The 21821-nt window shown below is 43.3% G+C and overlaps 3 protein-coding genes across 8 annotated transcripts; 2 read left to right on the top strand and 1 right to left on the bottom strand.

Annotated features, from left to right (window-relative positions):
• The first annotated feature begins 2601 nt into the window (after window positions 1-2601).
• kif2c (kinesin family member 2C) lies at window positions 2602-11629 on the top strand. Of its 3 annotated transcripts, none has more exons than XM_086203609.1 (23): window positions 2602-2677; window positions 2859-2939; window positions 3034-3128; window positions 3229-3330; window positions 3907-3955; window positions 4037-4081; window positions 4983-5117; window positions 5701-5820; window positions 6401-6498; window positions 6597-6692; window positions 6846-6900; window positions 7030-7192; window positions 7309-7399; window positions 7479-7542; window positions 7945-8036; window positions 8123-8265; window positions 8416-8629; window positions 9396-9506; window positions 9937-10004; window positions 10127-10205; window positions 10281-10361; window positions 10463-10556; window positions 10745-11629. In XM_086203609.1, exons 2-23 carry the CDS (start codon window positions 2879-2881, stop codon window positions 10804-10806), a joined length of 2118 nt encoding a protein of 705 aa, XP_086059735.1. In that variant the 5' UTR covers window positions 2602-2677; window positions 2859-2878; the 3' UTR covers window positions 10807-11629. The 3 variants fall into 3 exon arrangements, with proteins under 3 accessions (XP_086059735.1, XP_086059736.1, XP_086059737.1); XM_086203610.1 differs by having other exon boundaries at window positions 4037-4072; window positions 10745-11618; XM_086203611.1 differs by lacking the exon at window positions 4037-4081 and having other exon boundaries at window positions 10745-11617.
• A 417-nt stretch (window positions 11630-12046) lies between these two features.
• selenot1a (selenoprotein T, 1a) lies at window positions 12047-15809 on the top strand. The gene is made up of 6 exons (XM_086203612.1): window positions 12047-12247; window positions 13201-13311; window positions 13996-14122; window positions 14803-14890; window positions 15017-15183; window positions 15279-15809. Exons 1-5 carry the CDS (start codon window positions 12108-12110, stop codon window positions 15139-15141), a joined length of 591 nt encoding a protein of 196 aa, XP_086059738.1. The 5' UTR covers window positions 12047-12107; the 3' UTR covers window positions 15142-15183; window positions 15279-15809.
• A 1545-nt stretch (window positions 15810-17354) lies between these two features.
• Window positions 17355-21498, bottom strand: LOC147261546 (glutamate-rich protein 6). Of its 4 annotated transcripts, none has more exons than XM_086204968.1 (11): window positions 21463-21498; window positions 20767-20825; window positions 20550-20660; window positions 20359-20451; window positions 19653-19768; window positions 19504-19526; window positions 19284-19405; window positions 18959-19041; window positions 18703-18861; window positions 18346-18580; window positions 17355-17746 (listed from the first exon to the last, which is right to left on the bottom strand). In XM_086204968.1, the coding sequence occupies exons 2-11, from the start codon at window positions 20788-20790 to the stop codon at window positions 17552-17554; spliced, it is 1161 nt and encodes a 386-aa protein (XP_086061094.1). In that variant the 5' UTR covers window positions 20791-20825; window positions 21463-21498; the 3' UTR covers window positions 17355-17551. The 4 variants fall into 4 exon arrangements, 3 of the variants coding, with proteins under 3 accessions (XP_086061094.1, XP_086061092.1, XP_086061093.1); XM_086204966.1 differs by lacking the exon at window positions 21463-21498 and adding an exon at window positions 20924-21024; XM_086204967.1 differs by lacking the exon at window positions 21463-21498 and adding an exon at window positions 20924-21024 and having other exon boundaries at window positions 19504-19523.
• Window positions 21499-21821: the final 323 nt, after the last annotated feature.

The following is a 21821-nucleotide window of genomic DNA, read 5'->3' as shown; positions in this document are numbered from 1 at the left end:
AACATTTCAATCTGGCTGTTTTCCTATTTTTCTATCTGGCACATCATATTTAAACTCCCACTTTTTGGCCCCTGGTAGCGACGGGTGTGATTGTGGTACTTTTTGTCTTTGGAGTCTACAAGATGGTGGAGATTGCTGCTGTTCCGCTTGAGGGGTCACGGAGCAACATGTATCTTTTTGGCTCAAAATGAATTTAGATGATTTTAATCAAAGTGCTGACTGCTGTTATTTGTTTTACGGCAGACAGAAGTTTTTAAAAGTTGTTGAAGCGGCTCCATCCCCTCACGGCCGCCGGGGAAGTGTTCAGTTCAGGGCTGAGGCTGTGAGAATGGATGAACTGCTGGAAGGGAAGCAAAAGGGGGGAGGAGCATAGAGAGAGAGTACAGAGGGTGTAGGAGTTTGGGGGGGGGGGGTGAGAGGAAAAGACGGAGGAGGGGAATACCACCCACTAAGCCAGTTGTGGAGAGGTTCAGGGGGTTGGGCTGCTCACAGGAAACAGTTGTGGCTCCATCCCAGGCCTCACACCGAGAAGCCCTGGGCCACCCAGTCATCCACAGACAGACCCACCAAATGGCCTGGCCAGGCCGGCTGACAGGGGTTTGTTTATTTTTCATCCTTTGGTGGTGGTGGGGAAATTGTTCAGCGCAAGCTGTTTATTAGACCTTTGATTTGTCATGTGTCAGCCTTCGCTTGCGGGGAATGTGTATACATAATTCCATCTTGTGTATAGTTGGGAGGATTGGAGGCTGAGAGGGTGTGGGCACAAAGGACTGGAGGAGGCTGGGGGCGCTGAAAGTAAAGGGAGGAAATGGGAAGCCTCCCACGCTGAAGGCAAGGATGAACTGCATTATGGGTCATTCTCCAGCTGTCCTCGCTGATGTAATGAGGGACTGTTGAGCCTGGTATGCGATGGGTGTGAGGACAAACACGGGACACCTGTGCTCCTACGGATGAGACATACGGCACAACTGTGACCAGGAAATAACACGAAAGAATGTTAGTGAGAATGGAAAATGCTGAATGACATTTCATGTTGTGATACTGATATAGAAAAATGGTTTGTTTCGAAGGAGAACCGGGAGCCTTGTAAATGCTCAGTGTTAAGGGGATGTGAGTTCTAATGAGTTCTAAAAAAATGTAGCAAAATTACTTTTTTCTGACAGTGTAATCCTTAATTATTTAACACTTTCTTACGTTTGATTATTTCAGTTAAGTTGCGGTAGCATTTACTGTCATTCATTTTTGTTAAGGGTGTCACTCTATCTATTACACACACACACACACACACACACACACACACACACAAATAAAATGTGATAAAAAGTGAGAAAGTCATGAATGATAGTGGCTCCAGTTGAGGGTCTGGAAGAGGCAGGTTATGATTCACCCATTACAGACCTTTAATGGGGCTGTTTTATCTATCTTTATCTCTATCCAGCCAGAAATAATATTTTTGCTAGCTAATTCTCTAAGATTACAGGGGAACATTCTTCACTTTCCCAATCGCAGGTCAGTTTGAATCGGGTGACACTGCGCCTGAGAAGGTCCAAGTTAGCGCTCCATTACTGGATCAAAATACGCTTAATGAGATTCGAGCATGAGAATTAGCGTTTCAAACAAATGTTATCTACAGCAGCATTGTGCATTTTTCTGGAAAGTCTAAAGAGACAATCAGCAGTTAATTCCAGAAGGCAGAGGAGGTTGGTATCTTTACACAAGTCAGATGTCTGCTGGCCTTCTTCTCCCATGTTAAAATATCCCATATTTTAAGCAGGGCCAGAGGGAAGACTGTAGAAGATCCAGTAAAGGCAGAGCATGCATCAGAAAGGTGTATGGGGCTCCTTCTTACACTGACGGTTCTTAAAGAACTGGGAACGTAGCATTGGGGTATTTATCATAGCCCTTCCAACAGAACAAGAGAGGAGGTTTCCTGATCTAGACCTTGGCAAACCTGTGGGCCTTTTGGTGGATGGAGGGTATGAAGCCAAATTCAATTTGCACTGATTCTCTTGCAGCATTTGAAGTAATATATCATGGAAAGTCTAAGGACAGGCCAGATATGAAGAATGATGGAAGTGTACAGTTTAAATAAATCTGAATGCGGTGTGGGATTCATGTGGGTGGCGGCACATGTAGGGAAAGAAGCACAGGATGGAATTGCAAAAAAAGCAACCCTCAAGAAAAGTGGTGAAACATTACTTGCCTATGGTAAAAGGAATTCCATAATCAAAACTGGAATAATAATAAAAAAAATATGGGGACAAAATCAAAGGATACAGGGAAAAAGGAAGACATTTCTAAGAATTACATTACCACAACCTCTGCTGCTCAAGTTAATTTATTGAGACTGTTAAACATACTTCTTCTGCAGAGAGAGATTTATTCAAAGACAAAAAATAAATCAAACAGCGACTTCGCAGAATTGGGGGAAACGTCGTCAATCTCTCCATTAATCTGAGTCTAGACGATCCAGAGAAAACAAAACAAACCTGCTAAATTCCTGTCACACAGACTTGTAGTACTATATCCGGACTGATGGGGGCAGCAACACCCCATCGATGCGTCCAGTCCGCCTCTCTCATCAAGAAGAAGAAAGTACATTACGACGACCAATCAGATTGTTAAACATTTCAGTTTAAATCTTGGGCGGTGTTTGCTTAAGGCTTTGCTGTCGTAGGTAAGTTATATTTGTCGTTGGTCAGAGAGAAATAATAAATAAATAGTTGAAAAGAAAGCAGTTAATGACATGTAGGGTTATGCTTTATCGGAGGAAACCAGAAATGATTTAGAGCGACGACGGTTCAGTCGCTAGCTAAGAGCGTCTTTGCTCAACCCGAGTTTTGATTTCTCCGTTTCAGAGCAGCGAAAAGGAGCTAAAATGGAGTCCAGGCTCTCAAGACTTCTGGTTGGACTCTCTGTACAGATAAGCCGCAGTGATGGTGAGCTGGTCATATTCTCTATGTTCACTTTTGTCTGCAAGCGACACATCACTTTAGGGAAAGAGTGACTGGGCTGTTTTTGTGTGTCAACCAGGCCGAGTCCATCTCGCTACGGTGAAATCCGTTGACACAGCCAAGTCCACGGTGATGGCAGAATGGCAAGAGAGGGACAGGTGTCGCGGGAAGGAGGTCGGTGAACACCTCAGTAATATTTCTGTAGTTAATGGGGACAGAGCGCTTCTCCCCAACATGTATTTGACAGAGTAGTTCTGACGTGTTTGTGATGCAGGTCGACGTGAGCGAGTTGTGTACACTCAACCCAGAGCTGTTGCACCACATCCAGGCTGTCACTAACCCACCTGCCGAGCCAGCCCCTCGGGTCCTAGAGAAGGTAATCTTTATATTCTTTCATTCACACATGACCAGGACATGGAGCTGAAAACCTTGTACACAAACTCAACTATAATTCAGATTCTTACGTTTGTCACGGATAAGTCAGCAGCGTCCAAGTCATGGCTTTGTTTTGTCCTGCAGGTTCTAGTTTAACTTTGTCAGGTTTTCAAAGTCTAATATGGTGGATCTTCCTCAGGCAAAGCAGTGAATAAGGTGCCGCCCCCCTATTCTGAATGTCAACCTTGGACTTTTTATTATGTTTTTAGATTCCAAAGACAGTCAAGTATTTTTGCCAACTTAGCTCAATATTGCAGTTTTACATAAATTCAGGGTACAATTACATGAGGGCATTAAATTCATGATGTGATTTGATAACTACCGTTCTTTCACCTCCATTCACTGAGCCTTCTGTGAGGAGACCCACCTCCCACTTTGAAATTCTCTTTTACAGATAATTCTTCTTGACTTGGTTCTCTGTGGCTATGACCAAGAAGGCTGTTTGTGTTGTCTTGACTGCTGGATATAACGTGACTGTAATGTCATGTTTGGCATCGTCTTGTTTCTCTTTCCACAGAAGTATGAGGGCCGACTGCGCTCATCCAGGATTCCTGCCCCCTCCTCTTGTATGTAGATCAATTGAACTATTTTTTCTGGACTGCTGTTTCCTTTGGTTTGTTTCCTAAACACTTCTTTCCCTCCTAAAGCCTCTGCTCCAGCAATCACCAAGGCTGAAGAGTCAGGTCGGCAAGGCATGCATGTTCCTGTCTCTTAATCAAATCAGTTATATTGTCTTATCCCGTCTGTTTTCCCCACAATCCTGGGAAAACTGCACCAAGGTCACTGATTTGTAAATGATCTGCTTTACTGGCACAGGGGTGCAAATCAACAGATCTGGGTAACGGGTACTTCTGGTTCGCAGCACCATCTGTTATTCCACTGACTTCTTTTAAGTTGTCCAAACTTAGAAGATGTAAGTAGAATAAGAGGTTGCTAATGCTTATTTGACACTGTCCAAACGATACATTCGCACAACCAAATTTGAACTGCCAGTTAAAATAGGGGAGGCAAATATGTGAAAGTGTTTGGTTTGTCCATTCAGGGCTACCATAGAGGTGTGGCAGACTCTATGTAAAGGGAACAACTTACAGTGTTCTGTAGCTCAACATAAGCCAGTGAAAACGCACCCATTCTCACCCGTTCCACACACACACAAAAACTATGAATATTGCATCCCACTTCTGCCACTATGTCCCTTTTTAAATTCTACACAGAGGGGAAAAATTACACTTGACAATCAAGTAAAGGGGGACAAAGGTGGTGTTGTAAATGCACCAAATAATGCTAGTGAGGGGTTACACATATAGTGGTGTGTTTTATTCATTTAGGTTGGTGCTGACAGGAAAACTAACTCATGGAAATGGGACTGAATTAGAAACCGTCATTTTTTCCACATTTACTTTCACTATTCTGGTTCTTGTGTTCTCTGCTACTCTGTCTCAGAAACTGATTGACCTGCTCTCAGCTTACATTTAATCTCAGGACAGCAATACTTCATAATTAAGATGCCTATATACAGGTGTTGACATTGGAAATATTTCCTTCTTTTTTTTTTTTTTGACCTTTTTGTTTTTTTACTTTTTTTTCCCCCAGCGGCCAATCGCTCTCAGACCAGGCAGACGTGCATGTTCCAGCCACCAGCTCCTGTTGCAGCATCCAAGTCCTCTGTAGCAAATCCAGAGACGATTCATCCCGAAATCTCCCCTTCCCCAGTCCTCACAAACTCTGGTTGGTATTCTAAAAGTATCCATGAGAGATGATTTTTACTATTTGGACCCAGTTTCATCAAAGAATTTAACAAATGAATGTTCGTAGGTAATTGAACACGCCTGCTCCCCGTGAGCCCACACTGAATTCAGTCACAATACACATAAGAGCACTACAGCTTGGTGGGAGGGTTTGAGGAGATTTTGACGAAACAGGTTTCCTCCTCCACTTAACTCCACAGTCCCCAAGATGACACGAGAGGGACATTTCTAGGTAGCTAGAGAGGTAGAATGTGCATAAAAAAGATCATATTATGGTTGTAAAACAAGTCTCTCTTGCTTTTTTTAAAAAATGTTTTTTGTTATTTGTCAGATTCATAAGCTTTGCTCCCAGTGTAAGTCCATGTGACTCAGTCTCATACAGCAGCTGTGGATCACCTTATGGAGGGGGAGGCGTTTTAGGACAGTTTAGTATTATTCCCTCAGTACAGGAGGAGCCATGAAATGTTATATTGTACTTGTATATGTTTTATTGGACATGGGATCTCTTTCAACTTGAGTTCATTCATAAAGTAATCTGTCTGTCATTCTTGTGTCTTATCCAGCGATTGCTAATCAGACGCAACGGAAGAATGGGCTCAAACAATCGTCGTCGCTGGCTTCCCTCCGTGACTCAGTCAAAGAAAATGATGAACCAGATAAAATCCCTCCATCTGCAGCTAAAGGTCAGTTAGGGATGTCACATTCTCTTTTGGTTTCCTGGTGTTCATTAACCTGCTACTTTGTGGTTAACTAGGAGTTAATTAGGGCTAATCCTACTAAACAGAACAATTAACATGTGAGACATGGACTGGATGAATTGTCCCATGAAGACGACCTTGAGGCCAGCGTCCAAGGCTGGATAATTCATTATAAAGTCTGGGTTTTCTTTTTTAACAGTAACTTTATTATTAAATGTTTACAGTTGCAATGAAACGGCAACCGAAAAAATAAAAAATACCGGCAAGGGAATAATTAAGTTTAGGTGTTGCCATGGGCAACAATGCTGTTAAAACGCTGGGATGAAGTGAAAAGTCTTTGCTTGGTTACGCATCATTAACCACGTGGTATCTGATCGTTCGTAGACTCCTTGACTCGCAGATGTCAAATCCTGCTTTTTTTATATATATAATATTGCATCATGATATCTACACAACTTCTATCCAAATGTCAGAAGATCAGTTCAGACACCATGGTTTTAAAGATTTAGAATTGTTACTTATTTGAAGAAACTGGTTTAACCTTTCCATCGTCTGTACTCTTAAGGCAGGAGAAAATCTGTGGCTCCCCCAGAATTCAGCAAAGGTAACAAAAGGCTGTCTTGTGCGATTAAACCCCCAGACATGCAGCCCAAGAAAGGAAAGGTACTTTTCTACTACTTATATTACTTTTCATTTTCAGTTTTAAAAGTGTGATTTGGCTGAAACTGTGATATGAGAGCAGTTTGCCTTTGCTCCTCTAGTTTGGAGAGGTGTCACGACCCAACCAGAAGTTCTATGAAATGATCCAAGACTTCCGAGAGACCTTGGAAATAACCCCTGTATCAACTACCGACCTGGTATGTTTAGACTAAAGATGATCCTACAGTTTGAAGCACTGTTTATGGACAAGCGTGCAATTTATCAGCTACACTTCTCTCTCTCTCTCTCTCTCTCTCTCTCTCTCTCTCTCTCTCTCTCTCTCTCTCTCTCTCTTCCCCCCCCCCCCCCAGATTGAACCTTATAGGATTTGTGTGTGTGTTCGCAAACGGCCCCTAAACAAGCAAGGTGGGTTAAAAAAAAAAATCTCGGGTCTACAGGAACATAAAAGATTTAGAGAATCAGATTCACACTGAGTCTGGAAGACCATTAAATGGCTGGGCTTTCTGCTAAACTTGAGCTTCTTATCCGTTCTAGAGGTTAGTAAGAAAGAGATAGATGTGGTCTCTGTCCCTGGGAAAGGTGCGCTGCTGGTCCATGAGCCAAAACAGAAGGTGGACCTCACCAAGTACCTAGACAACCAGACCTTCCACTTTGACTTCTCCTTTGACGAGACGGCCACCAATGACCTGGTCTACAGGTAATAATTCACAGTGCTTAATGAAGAGGACAAATGTATCAACACTGCATGAAATGTTAGTGGAAACCATGAAAGACACGAGGTGGAAGTTTCACGTGTGCTGCTGTTGTCCTCAGATTCACGGCCAAGCCTTTGGTGCAGTCCATCTTCGAAGGTGGCATGGCAACATGTTTTGCCTACGGCCAGACAGGAAGTGGGAAAACCCACGTAAGTCTTGCGCTCTGTGCTGTGAGAGGTTGCATTGGCTTGTGTTCATGTGCTCACAGTTCGGTACTTTCTCTTTCAGACGATGGGCGGTGACTTCACAGGGAAACAGCAGAACAGCGCCAAAGGAATCTACGCATTTGCAGGTAGAACCCAGTGGCTCTCAAAAGCACTTGGAGATTATTTGCTTTCTAAACACTTCCATATATGTGGGTAACTTTTAATGGACTGAAAAAAAACATATGTTGGTTAGTATTACTTCACTTTTATGATGTATTAACCCACATAGCTCGTCATTAACTTTAATAAATGCTGTAATTGCCAGTAAATGTCAACATGGATTCAACTGCTGACTTTTCATGTGTGAAAAGATGCTTTAGAAATGTTTGCGCATGAGATTTTTCCTTGAAGGTGTGGAACAGTCTTGTCTTGGTAAAACTGTATAGAACCCTGCACCTGGCAGATTGATCTCCTAAATTATGTTCCCTAGACAGAGTGAGACTTAAATAACTTTACTTTCAATCTTTTCTTTACTTCTTTCATCGTAGCGCAAGACGTTTTCGCCTATCTCAGTCACAAGAGGTACGCTGATCTGGATCTGTCGGCCTACGTCAGCTTCTTTGAGATTTACAACGGCAAGGTAAGAATGAGCTCATTCAGAATATTTCCTAGAAATGTCCACCAGTGCAGACTTGCGCTTCAAGTGGACTCCGCTCATGGTTTTAGGTGTACGACCTGCTGAACAAGAAGGCAAAGCTGCGTGTCCTGGAGGACGAGCGACAGCAGGTTCAGGTGGTGGGGCTGGAGGAGATCTGCGTGTCCTCAGCGGAGGACGTTATTAAGATAATCCAGATGGGCAGTGGATGCAGGTACGAGGCCATTGAGGTTTTGACTCACCCTTGGCTTCTCTTTTGACTGAATAAGCATGCAGAGATCAGATACAGCTTTTCCAAACAATGGCTGGATGTCATTCTTCGGCTTCTTTCAAATCCAGACACAGTGTCCATTCCTCTCTCCAGAACGTCAGGCCAGACGTCAGCCAATGCCAACTCATCCCGCTCACATGCCATCCTCCAGATTGTCCTAAGGCGCAACAACCGCGCCACCACGCTACACGGCAAATTTTCATTGGTTGATCTGGCTGGTAATGAGCGTGGCACAGATGTCAGCAGTCACGACCGCGGCACTTTGGTGGAGACTGCAGAAATCAACCGCAGCCTCCTGGCTCTTAAGGTAGATGGGTCGGACTGTGTGCTTGTCCGTTGCTCCTCCACCCACGTTGAAGTGTGTCTAAACCCTCTTCACAACGCACACCACTGGATCAAGGTTGACATGTTTTCATAAAATGCATCAGTGTGTAAGCTATGTCATTTTGTAAAGGGGAGTGTGTGACAAACACTCCACAGCCTTGGCTGATAGTTTAACAAATTGATCACCGGCTCAACCTATCCTGATTTTGCAGCTTAAAGATAGCAACAGTTGCAACAATGGTGGCTTCTGTATTAATTTGCCTTCAGTGCAGTTCGTGCCAGAGAGACTGGTACTGCAAATGTGTCTATCAGTAACAAGAGATACTCAGGAGATGTCAGGAGTGAGAAAGAGCCCTCAGGCTTGGCCAGCTGTCTGTAAGACTGCAGTGAGAGCTAAGAGGTCAAATTGTGTGCAAGAACATTTTATGAATGAGGCCCAAATCTGGCTTGACATTAATTATCAGAATGCATGGACTATGCAGCTAATGAGAGACGGACACAGTGACACGTGGGGATACAACACGTTTCTATGAATCACAGCACACTGACGTGCTTCCACATGGAAGGCGGAGCATCATTGGTGGCAGTGACTTCAAATCCTGGGCATGAAACAGCGAAACTGGAACACATCAAATATCAACCTTGCCCATGAGCTAATGGACACTGGTCTAAGAAAGCTGAGTGCACAGGGAACACTGGGTGGGAGCTAACATGGTAGCCTCTGTCTAACCTGCCCATGTGTCCCACAGGAGTGCATCCGTTCTCTTGGAAAGAACAGCGATCACATTCCTTTCAGGATGAGCACTTTGACCAAGGTCCTCAGGGATTCCTTTATTGGCGAGAAGTCCCGGACCTGCATGGTAGGAACACACACCTGATGTCCGATGACAGTATCTTGTATATTGGAGGATGTCCTGGTGGTATTTACAACCGTCAGTCTCAGCTAGTGGTTCTCAACTCTTTTGGCTGGCATCTCTGTGCAGTCATCACGTTGGTGCTTGTGACCTCTGCTCCCCACTCACTCCCTGCACTCTTCTCCTTAAGGAAGGAATAATTCACTCCATTAACATGTGCACAAAAGCTACAAGAACACCAATGGAAAGGAACAATATTCTCACATTACTGAGGTTGTTAATATCTAAGAAGAAATGGCATTGTTTTACAGCCCTTTAACTCTTTCTATATATTTTGAAGGAATATATTAGTTTTCAGAGGTTGAAATTGCAGGCAGCTATATCTAGCATTTTATCAGGAAAAAATGGACTGCGTAATCATCTCTCTTCCTAACAGATTGCGATGGTGTCTCCAGGAATGGCTTCATGTGAATACACAATGAACACTCTACGCTACGCCGACAGGTATGGTCAAGAGTAACAGATTTTCAGTCTGTTTTCCGAATAAAATGCTGCATTCTTCTCTCATAAAAGAAAATTAAGCATGGAACTAAAGCTTGATTTATTTACTTTTTTTGTTTTAACAGAGTGAAGGAACTGAACGGCAATTCCAAAGGCATCGGAGCAGCTAAAGCACAAGAGCCTATAAACAGCTCTTCAGATCAGGTCAGCACCGCAGTCTCCAAGTCCAAGTGACCAATGTTGGTATATACAGTTTCTAATTCTTGCTGTGTGTTGTAGGAAGCTGTTGAGGATACCAGTGTGTATGATGCCATAAAGCAGGTGGCAGACCTGGAAGAGAAGGTTTATGCTGAGCTTCAGGTATGGCTCTCTTAAATCCTGCTTTCATCAAGCATGCTTGACATTCCATCAGAATAGTTCCATCAGTTCTCACACTTCTCCTTTTCAACTGTTGTTGTCAGAGGGCAAATGAGCTTGTCCAGGCAATGGAGGAAACCTCTTACAACATAGAGGCGGGACTTCCTGACCTGATGGATCATTCCAGAAAGCTCCTGGGTTTGTACAAACCTCAGCTCCATCTTAGATTTCTATCTGTTTGTGCGACAGTGACCTTCAAACCACATCTCACTGCAGTCTTTTTAAACGGTATCGAATATGGCATCAGATTTTACTGTAGCAGAGTGAAAGTGCTGGTTGTTCATGTCTAATCTAGGACTAAACTTCAGTCTGTCGATCATCAACAGACACGGTGCTGGCTCTGCAGTCTGCTGTGGACCAGGAGAGAATGGCGAGGCTCAACCACTGAGACCAACCCACCCAGATGTTTGTTTATTGAAAAGCTGATGCACACGTTGTGGATTTTAACGTTATAATAAGGCTGTATCAAATAAAAAGGAACACTAACAAAAGAAAAACCTTCCAAACTGCTGGATTAACTTGGATGCAGCAGTTTTCCTCTATAATGTTAGATGTTTTCATGTGTAGCGCTATGATTGAACTCATCTCACAGATTGATTGATTTTATCACGGTTCCAAGCACATGCAAAGAGTTGGATGTAAATGTGGTAGCAACAGAAATTCTTAAAAATAAAGTGTTTAAACAGTCACATTCTAAGAGAGCACACCTGGAATGCAGTCAGTGTTATTTCTCTTGGATATCTGAACAGATGTACATTGTGCATCACCCTCAATAGAAACACCTGCAAAAGTAACACATACACGGTCATGCACTTGGTCTGACAATCAGCACTTCCTACTTCATGTATTATCTAACAGTTTGGAAGATTAAAAATGTGGATGAGAAGAGAAATATTAGGTAAATTATTGTTTGCAGTAAAGGATTAACCCCTGTGTTTATCATTTATTATCCTTTCAGCAGTACAGAGGTTTTGGAAATTGAGAAAATTATTTGTGGAAACGGGGTTTGTTTTGGTCTTCTGATAATTAAAATCTTTCTAGATGGGTACGTATCAGTCAGGGTATTTAAAAAGATGGAAACCACATGCATAAACACATTCCAATAATCCCTCAGATACTTGTGACAAATATGGTTTGGATGCAGATTTTGTTTTTGTTTTTTTTAATTTTAACAATGACAATGTTCACATCTGCTAATATCAGCCAGGTCTAAACCAACACTCAAGTCTGAAACGGGCAAATATTGGCTCTTTAAAGCAGTTAGGCTCTATTCTTCAGCATTTAATAATTGAAGTAAGATCTGTCTGATTTTCTTAATTTTTTTTTTTTTTTTTAATCAGCTCAGGTATGCTTCAGGAAAAAAAGATGTTTCTGCAAAATAAAGTAAATGTATTTGCATGTTATTGAAAGCTATGGCGGGTTTTGTATTAAGGAATAAGAAACAGGTTTTGACAAGGCAAAAAAAGTGTTCATAAACCAAGACACATATACTGGTTATTGTTTTGTAGGTTTTTGGACTAATACTGCGCTCCGAGCCTGTCAGTTGAGCAGCCACGGCAGTAGGTGGCGCTAAAGGCAACAGCCAGTTGTATTGAAATTACATATCAGAGCAAAAGGAAAAGGAGGGACCAACCAGCGAAGACAGATTAAGCAACCCCTTCATCTGAAGGAAACAAACCCCAGGAGCCGATGGCGATGAAGTGGCTGCGGTTTTCGGTTCTCGTCTTTGGGATATTCTCGCTTTGCTACGCCACGTCTGGTGACAGCAGTGGCGTGAAGAAGATGAAGATGCAGTTCGCTACGGGACCCCTTCTCAAATTCCAGATTTGGTAAGCATACGAGTGAAAATCTGGCGAGTCATTTCAAGCTAACGTTAGCTCAACCCGGGCTAACAACACCCGAGGCCTAAATCGATAGAGGCTTATATGTAGGAGGCAAGAACAGCCGAAAGCATACATGTTACTATAGATTATTTCTGGCAAAATAAACGTGTAGCTATAGAGATATAAGGAGAGGTATTTAACTAAAATCGCCGGGTTTAGGTACTTCCGGTTACGTTGGCGTGCATAAACGTGCTCCGTACCCGCTGTCAAAAGATTTCGTAATCTGAAATTCAGTCAGCATTATTTTTAATGATTGAAATCCGATCAGTGTATCCCAACCGATGTATGTTAATTATAAGGTCGAGTCTAACCAGGTATCCATGAACCAATAAGTCACGCTAATAACGTTAAAGATCCGAAAACCATTGACATGAGAAACGGATTAAACATCGTCTCTCTGTGTTTCAGAAATCCATCTTTTTTTAATAAAGGTTTTTTTTATTATTTATTTTGTCACAGTGGAAGTGAATTGAGAAATTTGTCAACGCTACTTGTAGAGTTTGGGGCTCTTAAATCTGGCAGCTTTAATGTTGTCTTCGACCGTATTGTATTCTTCACATTATTTGTTTCTGCAGGAAGTAGCTGTTCTACTAGTATAGTCTTAACTTCAGCAAAAGTTACGTTTACAACGCCAACAGGCGCAGACATTTGCATTGGAAAAAAAATTTGCATTCCTCGAAGTAAATATTTGATAAAATAATCCAGGCTACGTTGTTGACAATGGAATGTCACACTGCCACCTAAATTTTCCGCTAAGATGATAAGCATCAAAACATGATCCTAGATAAAGTGGAGTTCTCATGCAAGATCTCTTTGACAAAACTCATAATGGATTATTTGTCGCTGCCCTTTGTGCCACTACAGTCAGCTATGCTAACTCAATGTTTGTCTTCCTACAGTATTTCCTGAGGGTACAAACGGGTGTTTGAGGAGTACACGCAGGCCTTGTACCAGCGGTACCCAGACATCCGTATTGAAGGAGAGAACTATCTTCCTATACCCATTTATCGGTAAGAGAGATAATCTGGTTTGTTACAAGTGGATTATGGCTATGTGTGCTAAAACAGTTTGAGAAAATGGCTGGGATTAGCTGCTAGGAACCGGGGTTCTAATGCAGGCAGGTTTACTGAGTCATGGATATGTCTGGAGGAGCCGCCTCTAGTACACATTTGATGAAATTGGAGTCTGTTGAATATTTGCAACTGCATTTATAAAGATTTTCATCTTAAGTGAATATTTTCACATCAGTAGCTAAATTGGCACAAGGCTGATCTGAGCTGTAGTCCCGGGTGTGGCTGGTAATGGTGCGGTGTCAGAGAGACCCACACGTCCCCATCAGCTGTGTCAAAAAAATGATGACAGTATCTCACCACGGGTTTGCAGTTGTACGTGTGTGTGTGTGTGTGTGTGAGTGTGTGATATTTGTAGAATGTTTTACTGCGTTCATCTTTTGTTTTGTCAAGAACATTTGCAGTTCAGTCCACTTAAACTAGTTTTCAGCTTAGATTGTGTTCGCGAGTCTTTTTGTCAGTTTAAGAGCTCTGGACCAGGATAATAAATTCAACAAAATTCTAGGAGCTATAAATTGAAGCATCTGCTGTGAAATGGCTTCATTTCTTACATCCTTGCTCACAAAGGCCAACTCCTGTCTGTTTCATTGTATGTGAATGGAGTATTTTGTTTAATTCCCACAGACACATTGCTTCCTTCCTGTCTATGTTCAAACTGCTGGTGATTGGCCTGATCATTATTGGCAGAGACCCATTTGCTCTCTTCGGCATGCAAGCTCCAGGCATCTGGGAGTGGGGCCAGGCCAACAAGGTAAAGTTGTCACAAGGTTTCTTTCATGCTGCCTTTTACGTTCAGAATATAAACACAACCCAGGGGAATTGGAGTGAGTTCAGCTGCATTGTTCAAGCTTCTAAATGGGACTCGGACCCGCGGGACGTCATTAGCTGTTCATCCAGGTCTTCAGGTTGCGCTGTGAAGTTTTGTTTGGCTTGGATTTGTTGTCCCAAGAGTCACAGACGTGCCAAATGCTCGGAGGGCCGATGGCCAATGATTGCTAGCACTCGAAAGAAAAAGATGTTATTGTTTAACTGAACCTTTAGACTTGAAAAAAAAAAGACATCTTCTCTTCAGCACAACTGGGCTGATAGCACAGCTGCTCTCTGCGTTATTTGTACAATAAATATTTGATTTGTTAAAAATAAACTAGTTGGATCAAACCGTTCTGGCAGTATTTTCCCCCTGATTGGACAGTTGACTCCGGCACTAACATTACCAAGTTGAGCCTAAACATCCTGGTACTTTACTGCGTGGAGCTCATCAAGTCGTTGCTCGTCACCCCGAAGTTTCTTTTCTGTCGACCAGTCAAGCAAGAAGACCCGACTGCAACACTCGGTCTTAGGTGTCTATTTTTATGTCATATATTAACCGCACGTTCTCTTTCTGTGTACTCAAAGACAAAACAGGACAGGTTAACTGACTTCCTCTTTCAGATCTACGCCTGCATGATGGTCTTCTTCCTCAGCAATATGATTGAAAACCAGTTAATGTCTACGGGAGCTTTTGAGATAACGTTAAATGGTGAGTGAGATCTCCAGCAACCTGCAGTGAGAATTTTCTATAGAAGAGGATGAGCTAAAAGGCCCCCGTCTTTGATCTGATGAGGTAATGTTCGTCCCCCTTTTGAACCATGAACTCTTTCTCTAGATATGCCCGTGTGGTCAAAGCTGGAGTCGGGTCACCTGCCCTCCATGCAGCAGCTTGTACAGATCCTGGACAATGAGATGAAGATGAATGTTCACATGAACACACGACCCCACCACCACTCCTAACCCGACTCTCCAGTGTTTGGCTGGAGCAAAAAGCCCCTACATGTAAGCACAAAGCAAGACGACACGTTCTAGTTTTCCTCGCTTGTCGCTCGTATTCGGCTTTGTTTTTTTGACGCCGTTCCTCCTCTGGGGTCTAGGTTTGAGGTGGGTTTCTCCCTGGGCTGTGAAGTGATGTTTATGAAGGTCTGCGCTGAAGGCAGGAAAACTGCTAGCACAGACTGGATGCCCTCATCACTCCTCACCAAGCCCCTCGGAGACGTCCTGCCCCTGACGCCAGAGCGGGACCTACAGCGCCGACGCCAGCCACTCGGTCATTTTCTTGTACTATTCATAATACCGCAGGTTTCATCAAGGTGACATGAGTTGTCTCGTAAGGAGGAGAAATCTACCATTGAATCGTAGTCTTTAACTTGTTGCATATTATTGACCCGTGTGAATTAAACCTAAAAACAATGAAATCATGTCATTTGTACCACTGAGCCAACTGTAGAATTGAATGATTATTGTAAACGTAGCTAAACCCTGTAGAAAAGGCAACACTGCAAATCTGTCATTCCTGTTGTGAAAATAACATTTGGAAATTGTGTCTTGGTATGATTTCTGAATAATTTTTATATTTACATACACTTGGATGGAGCTAAGATGATTAATAAAACCTATTGTAACTATTTCAGTGTAAAGCTGTGGTGTTTTGTCGAGGTTTATGTTTAACCGGCTCGTCAGAGGCGACCTCAGAGAGCAGGAGCGTGCTGGTCGGAGCCATCTGCTCATCTTAACCGTATTAGCCTCGGCGCCGATGCGATTAGAGACGGGAGAACCGGTGGAACTCGAGGATCTTCGATTCATTAATGTCCAAGGGGTTACCGGCACAGCTTCACCATCTTCCAAGGTGCGCGGAGAACGAAAGTTAACGTTTCGATTCTTGCATTTTCACGGTAAGTTTAAATTCAAGTGGAAATTCCATATAACTCTCAAACACCTCACAGACGCAACTTTTATACGTTTCATGTTTTTCAATATGTTGTACCAGCTATTAGATTTATAGACATGTTGATTAAGAGTTTCATGCAGGTCACATAAGAATAGTTATTGAATGTTTTCCTTACAAAAGAGTTATTATTTCTAAGTTTTTCAGGACTGCTGTACCCTTTATACAACTTGTGCTTTATTTAGTACTGAATTATAACCAGACAATAATTGCAATTGCACATCGTCACAAAAATTAAGAGCATTGCAAGAATTTTACCGTGAAGGAGGATGTATGTGGGGTCCAGTAACATTTTGGGCCAAGATCCCTTCACGCAGAACCCGCAGGCACCAATGTAAACCATAAAGGGAGCGCAGAGATTCATGGTTTTCATCCACTGTTGAAACCACTGGTGGCTGTTGATGATGTTTGTCCTGATCACATTCAAAAACTCACAGCGGTTGGCCAGGCTCCTCTACACTTGTGCAGTCCTGGCTGCAGGGGCGGAGGAATGTTCTTCAGGGTTTGTTTGAAGCTGAATCTTCCGGAACCTTCAGCCAGGAACGTCTGTGCCTCAGAGTCAAGTTAAGAAATATATATGTGTGTGTGTGTGTATATATATATATATATATTATAAATTAGTAGTATGAATCTAATGATGGGCAAGTCAAAGTAGAGACACTGGATGTGTCAGAGCCTGGCAGAATGAAAACATGAATAATGTTGCCGAGGCTCCGGGTTGTCCACTCTGTTCTATTTACCTCCACCCTCTCCCTGTGTAGACTTGCCCAAACCACCCTGTCTGCCACCTCACTGCACCCCCACCCACCCACCCACCCATTATGTACTGGCACCCACAGAAAACCCGACTCCACACCCCTGCCCTCCAATTTAAACAATCATTTCTCCCAGAGACCAGGAAGGTAGTAACATTTTTTGACTGAGCAGCTGTCTTAAACTGTGCTACTCAGGTACTCCTGCTTGTCCTCTAAGTCAGACGAACTCATTAAAACTACCCATGAGGTTGTGTTAACCCTCTCTTGAGATCTAACACACAATGAATGCTTGATAAAAATCAATTCATCAGCCATGAGCTCAAAAAGGAAGTGGGAGTGTACAAGATTGATGACATCACTCCAGCTCTTGTGATTGGCCAAACTGACACTGCGATTGCTAAATAAATGCTACAACCATATGCATCTTCCCTATATCTGGTGTAGCAACCCTGTCACCCCCCCCCCACACACACACACACACACACCCCACAGTGTTCACACTATAAAATCAGCATGAAAATGCCATCAGGCAGCCCTCTACTGATATATGTTCACTCCCTGAAAGCACAAACACTCAATTTACGACTCCTGACGTTCAGAGTGAATGAAGAACCCCGAGCAGACACACACACATAAACTCACACACTCATGAATTCCCAAAACCTTTTTACTCTTGCTGATGCGCTGAGGCACCGAGGCTGAGGTCCAGCATGGTCCTCCGTAGCTTGGGATGGAAGGGCTTGGTCAGACTCAGGTGGAGATGCTGGATGAGCTGGTGGATTTTCTCCCTGGCTGCTATCACTGACAGCTCCTCCTTGGATACCCATGGACTTGAAGGAGGCCCGTCTCTCCTACACTGACACTGGGAGACGAGGGAAGTTACTAATCCAGCAGCCGTCCGACCCAGCTAACAGTTGTAATTTAGCACAGCATTAAAGAGCCATTTTATAATAATGCACAGGAAAATAGAATGAGTAGAAAAACAACTACAGAGGCGTACGGCATTCGCTCCGGAAAAAAAGTGACTATTTTTCTGAAATGGTGATTTAATTATTTCCTATTTTTTTTTTTTTAAAGAAAACGATCTTGTTATTTCACATGAAACAGGGGGGGAAACAACTTTTTTAAAAGGAAAATTACTTCATTAATTAAAAAAACGTTGACATCCCGCGAGAAATTGTAAATCCCACAAGTAGCTGTCACTATTGTTGCTACGTCACTGGGGTCAGTCAATTAAACACCTATGATCGCCAATCCAAACCTAAATAAAACGGGACATTTTTGCTTCCATGAAATACAGCTGGTTTTACTGAATCGACAAGATAATTTTCTTTAATGAGACAATGACGTCATTAATTCAGAGGAAGAGACTTTTTTTTCTCTCTAGCGCGAAGTCGTCCCCCCCACACACACACACACACACAACAGGGGCACCTCTCAGGAGAAGATATGAATCACTACCTTTGCACAGCAGTTGCCCACATGGACCTTTGCCTTTTGACCACTCGCCAGGAACGAGACGAACACTTGCTCCTTTCCCAAGACTCGGACCCCGACTGCATTATTTAAGGACAGGAAGATGGGGAGCATGGGAGTGGAGGGCCTGCTGGGACGGGTAGAGCAGCTCCAGGTCCACCGGCGAAGCCTGGCACCCGCTTCGTTATAACACTGGCCGCCTGATTTATCCATGGACAGCCTGCAGCATGCAGGCGGTTATGAAAGAACACACATTTTTATTTACACTTAACCCTTTTTTTTGTCCATATTTATATAGATGGATTACAGTCTTGCTATTATAAAAACACATATTGTTTGTACCTTATATTACCGTTGCTGTGGTAACACGTGGCCCTGCCGTCCGAATGGAAGATGGCTCTAACTGATTGACTGGGGGCGCTGACGTCATCGTACACGATGCAGACCCTCCCGTTCTCTTTAGTAACGACGATGATGAGAGCCAAGAGGCCTGATGGATAGCTGTTGCCGTGGTGATAAGGACCCATACAATCCAGTGGGTGTGTGGGTGTGTGCGTGTGTGTTTGAATGCCTAAACTGAATTGCAGTGAAAGGATACAACATCTGAGTGGAGCCGTCGAGGAACAGGGTGAGAAATTTCACGCCGCTGGAATAAGACTTCTCCAGGCATTCTCCTCCATCCTAGCAACGTGTGAGAGTTTCATGTGTGTCAATGAAAGAAATCTGTCTGAAAATAACCGCCTGTCATCAATTCAAGTTTTTCAGAAAATGCAAAAAACTGGAGACAAACATCAAGAGTTGTTCAGGTGAAAGTCTGCTTTGTGCGAGATTCACTCATTGCCGACATTGGATACGGTGTCGAACAACTACGTCAGATATTTCCTTTTTTTTCTTTTTTTTCTTTTTTTACTGTTAATTCTCACCTGACGATGACATAAACCAAACTCAACTGGCTGCCTGTCACAAACTGGGAGCACCACCACAACTTCTTCCTCCTTCAAAAACGGATCTGAAGGGTCTGGTAAACCGTTTGGGTCCTGGTCAGCTGGGGGGGATGGGGGGGGGGGGGCACAGAGTGAGCTATCAGTCACAAATGTGTCTCACAGTGACAAACTGAAAATATGACTGGATGAAGTTACTCACAGTTTTTGCCTGGAGATGTTCTTCTGAGAAAAGATCCAGATTATACTATGTTAGCCAGTAATAATAATTGTAAGTATGTTTGATGTATTTTTCGTATCTTCATGCTGGATAGAAAAATAAAGTAAAATTGCAAATGAGCGCGTTTGTACCTGTGATCTGCCGGCTTGTCTTCCTTCAGGTCGCTCTCCATGGGGATACATCTCTGACTCACTAGTGTCACATACAGATCGTAACGCTCGCCGCAGCAGAAGGCGTCCTGACACGACTGCATGGACACACAGATGGAATTACACCCAATGAAATCAGTCTCTTAAATGAGATGTTCTTTGGCCCAAGTGTCTTTGTACTTCTTACACACAAAAGTCTTATTTTTGCCCTCATTTAAGTCTTACAGACAGAAAGCAGAGCCTGATGGCTGTTTGGCTCTCCTTTGCTCCTGATTTCTAGTTTAACTCAAGTATCTCTCAGTGGCATAACTTGCAAAGACTTTACTGTTCCAAGAGGTGCAGAAAGTTGCACAGATTCATCAGGCTTCGCCTCCTATCTGTAAAACTAAATGGGAGTGTAGAGAAGAAAAACAAACTTGAGCGTGTAGGAAAACATCTGTATGTAGGAACATTTCACGAGCAGTTTCAGGTACCTGCAGGGTTAATACAGCACGTCTAGGACCCCTAGATGGCGCTAGCTTCACCCTGGTTCTTTTTGCTTAAACTGAACCAGGAGTTTCTGAATCCACCAGAGTTATACACATTGATGGGTGGCACTGTTGTGGAAACTAAGGTCCTAGATGTGTCACCCTAAATATGCAGGTCCTGGCTCTGCAGACGCGACAGGGTTATTCAATGTCGGCCTCACCTCAAACTCCTCCTGCCATGATATATTCAGTGAAGGTCTGGCCTCTCTTCCACAGTACACACACTTTACTGGGTACTCTACTTGAGGCTGGGACTGGACAAGATAGTTTTTCGTCAGATGATTTAGCAAGTTGCTGCAAATCAGTAATTCTGGTTTGGAATTCACGATGATAAGTTGGAAGTGTTCTCTACCGATGGAATAATGGTTTGCCAGTTGTGCTCTGATTCCCGGTTGTACTTCAGAATTCCTGCTACTCGGCTAAAATGGGGCGATGTGCTGCTGGCCAGTTGTACTTCTGTGCTCTTAACAAGAGAAAAAGACATCAAATCATCATGAAAAAATGACGGTTGATAAGTTCTTGATTAAAACAGCTCACAGGGGAAACTCCCAGTACTTGATCTGTCTTACATGGTCTTCCAGGACACGGAGCATCTCCTTTAGATCTTGGTCTAGAGCAGCAGCTGCACCTACAGGTAAAACAATCATCAATCCACCAACACAAGTCACAGACAGCTTCCCCTTTGCAACAAAGACTTTATCCTGTCTTCTCTCAAAGCAGACTCACTGGAAATACTGGAACTCATTGTTTCCTCCTTGACAGTGTTCAGCACAAAATGCTCTCCTGCTTTAGAAACAGTCAAAAGAATTAAAGTATGATTGCGTAAAAGGCCGCGGTGCAGGGAAGTGAGCTTTTACAGAATGAGTTCACTTCACATTTCAGGTGAAACACTGAGATGACTGAGAGGTCTGGGGGTCACTTTGATGTTGTCTCTTCGCCTTTCTCAAAGCACTCAGACATCAAAGATAAAAGGCAGAAGATCAAAATCGGAGATTCGCGGAGCCGTTTTGTGATACTGCACAAGCCACGGTCCTCTCCATCTGTAGAATACAAGCAAGGAATCTCTGTATGTCGAGTTCAAAGAGATCAGAGACAGGTACTTGGAGTACAGCCGGCCACCATGACCACCCTAGAGACTCTCAAGCACTGACGCGCTGCCTGTCGGTGAGCCACAACACCTCAACTGCCGCCTCCACCATTTCAACATATAGGATCCAGTAAAACAGCAGCTTGTAGTACCAGCAGATGCTAGGTTTTCCACTCACCTCAGTGCTACTCACTTATTTATCGATGCCTCACAATGGCCGGTGTTGTCAGTAACCACGGCGATGACATCAGACTACAGCAGTGTGTAATACCCTATATTGTCTGCTGACTGACTGGTTGTGATATAAACACATGGCATCAAACAACAAATTTTGATCTTCAGTGTCTTTGAAAAGGTAGATCGTCTCTACCATGTAAAATTAAAATAAAATCACAAGGAAGACGCGGACAAACAATTACAAGTGGCAGCCAGCAGGTGGATGCAGTTTAACATGTTAGTCATGAAGTTCGGTGTCATTTTCAGCATTTGGAATGCCAAAGCGCACGCACGCACACACACACACACGCACACACGCAC

The sequence above is a fragment of the Aulostomus chinensis genome, chromosome 5 (assembly GCF_037954235.1).
Source record: "Aulostomus chinensis isolate RoL2024-O1b breed Wild chromosome 5, RoL_Achi_v1.0, whole genome shotgun sequence".
NCBI lineage: Eukaryota > Metazoa > Chordata > Actinopteri > Syngnathiformes > Aulostomidae > Aulostomus > Aulostomus chinensis.
The sequence above is the reverse complement of the archived record's forward strand: the minus strand, read 5'-3'. Positions and strand labels throughout refer to the sequence as shown.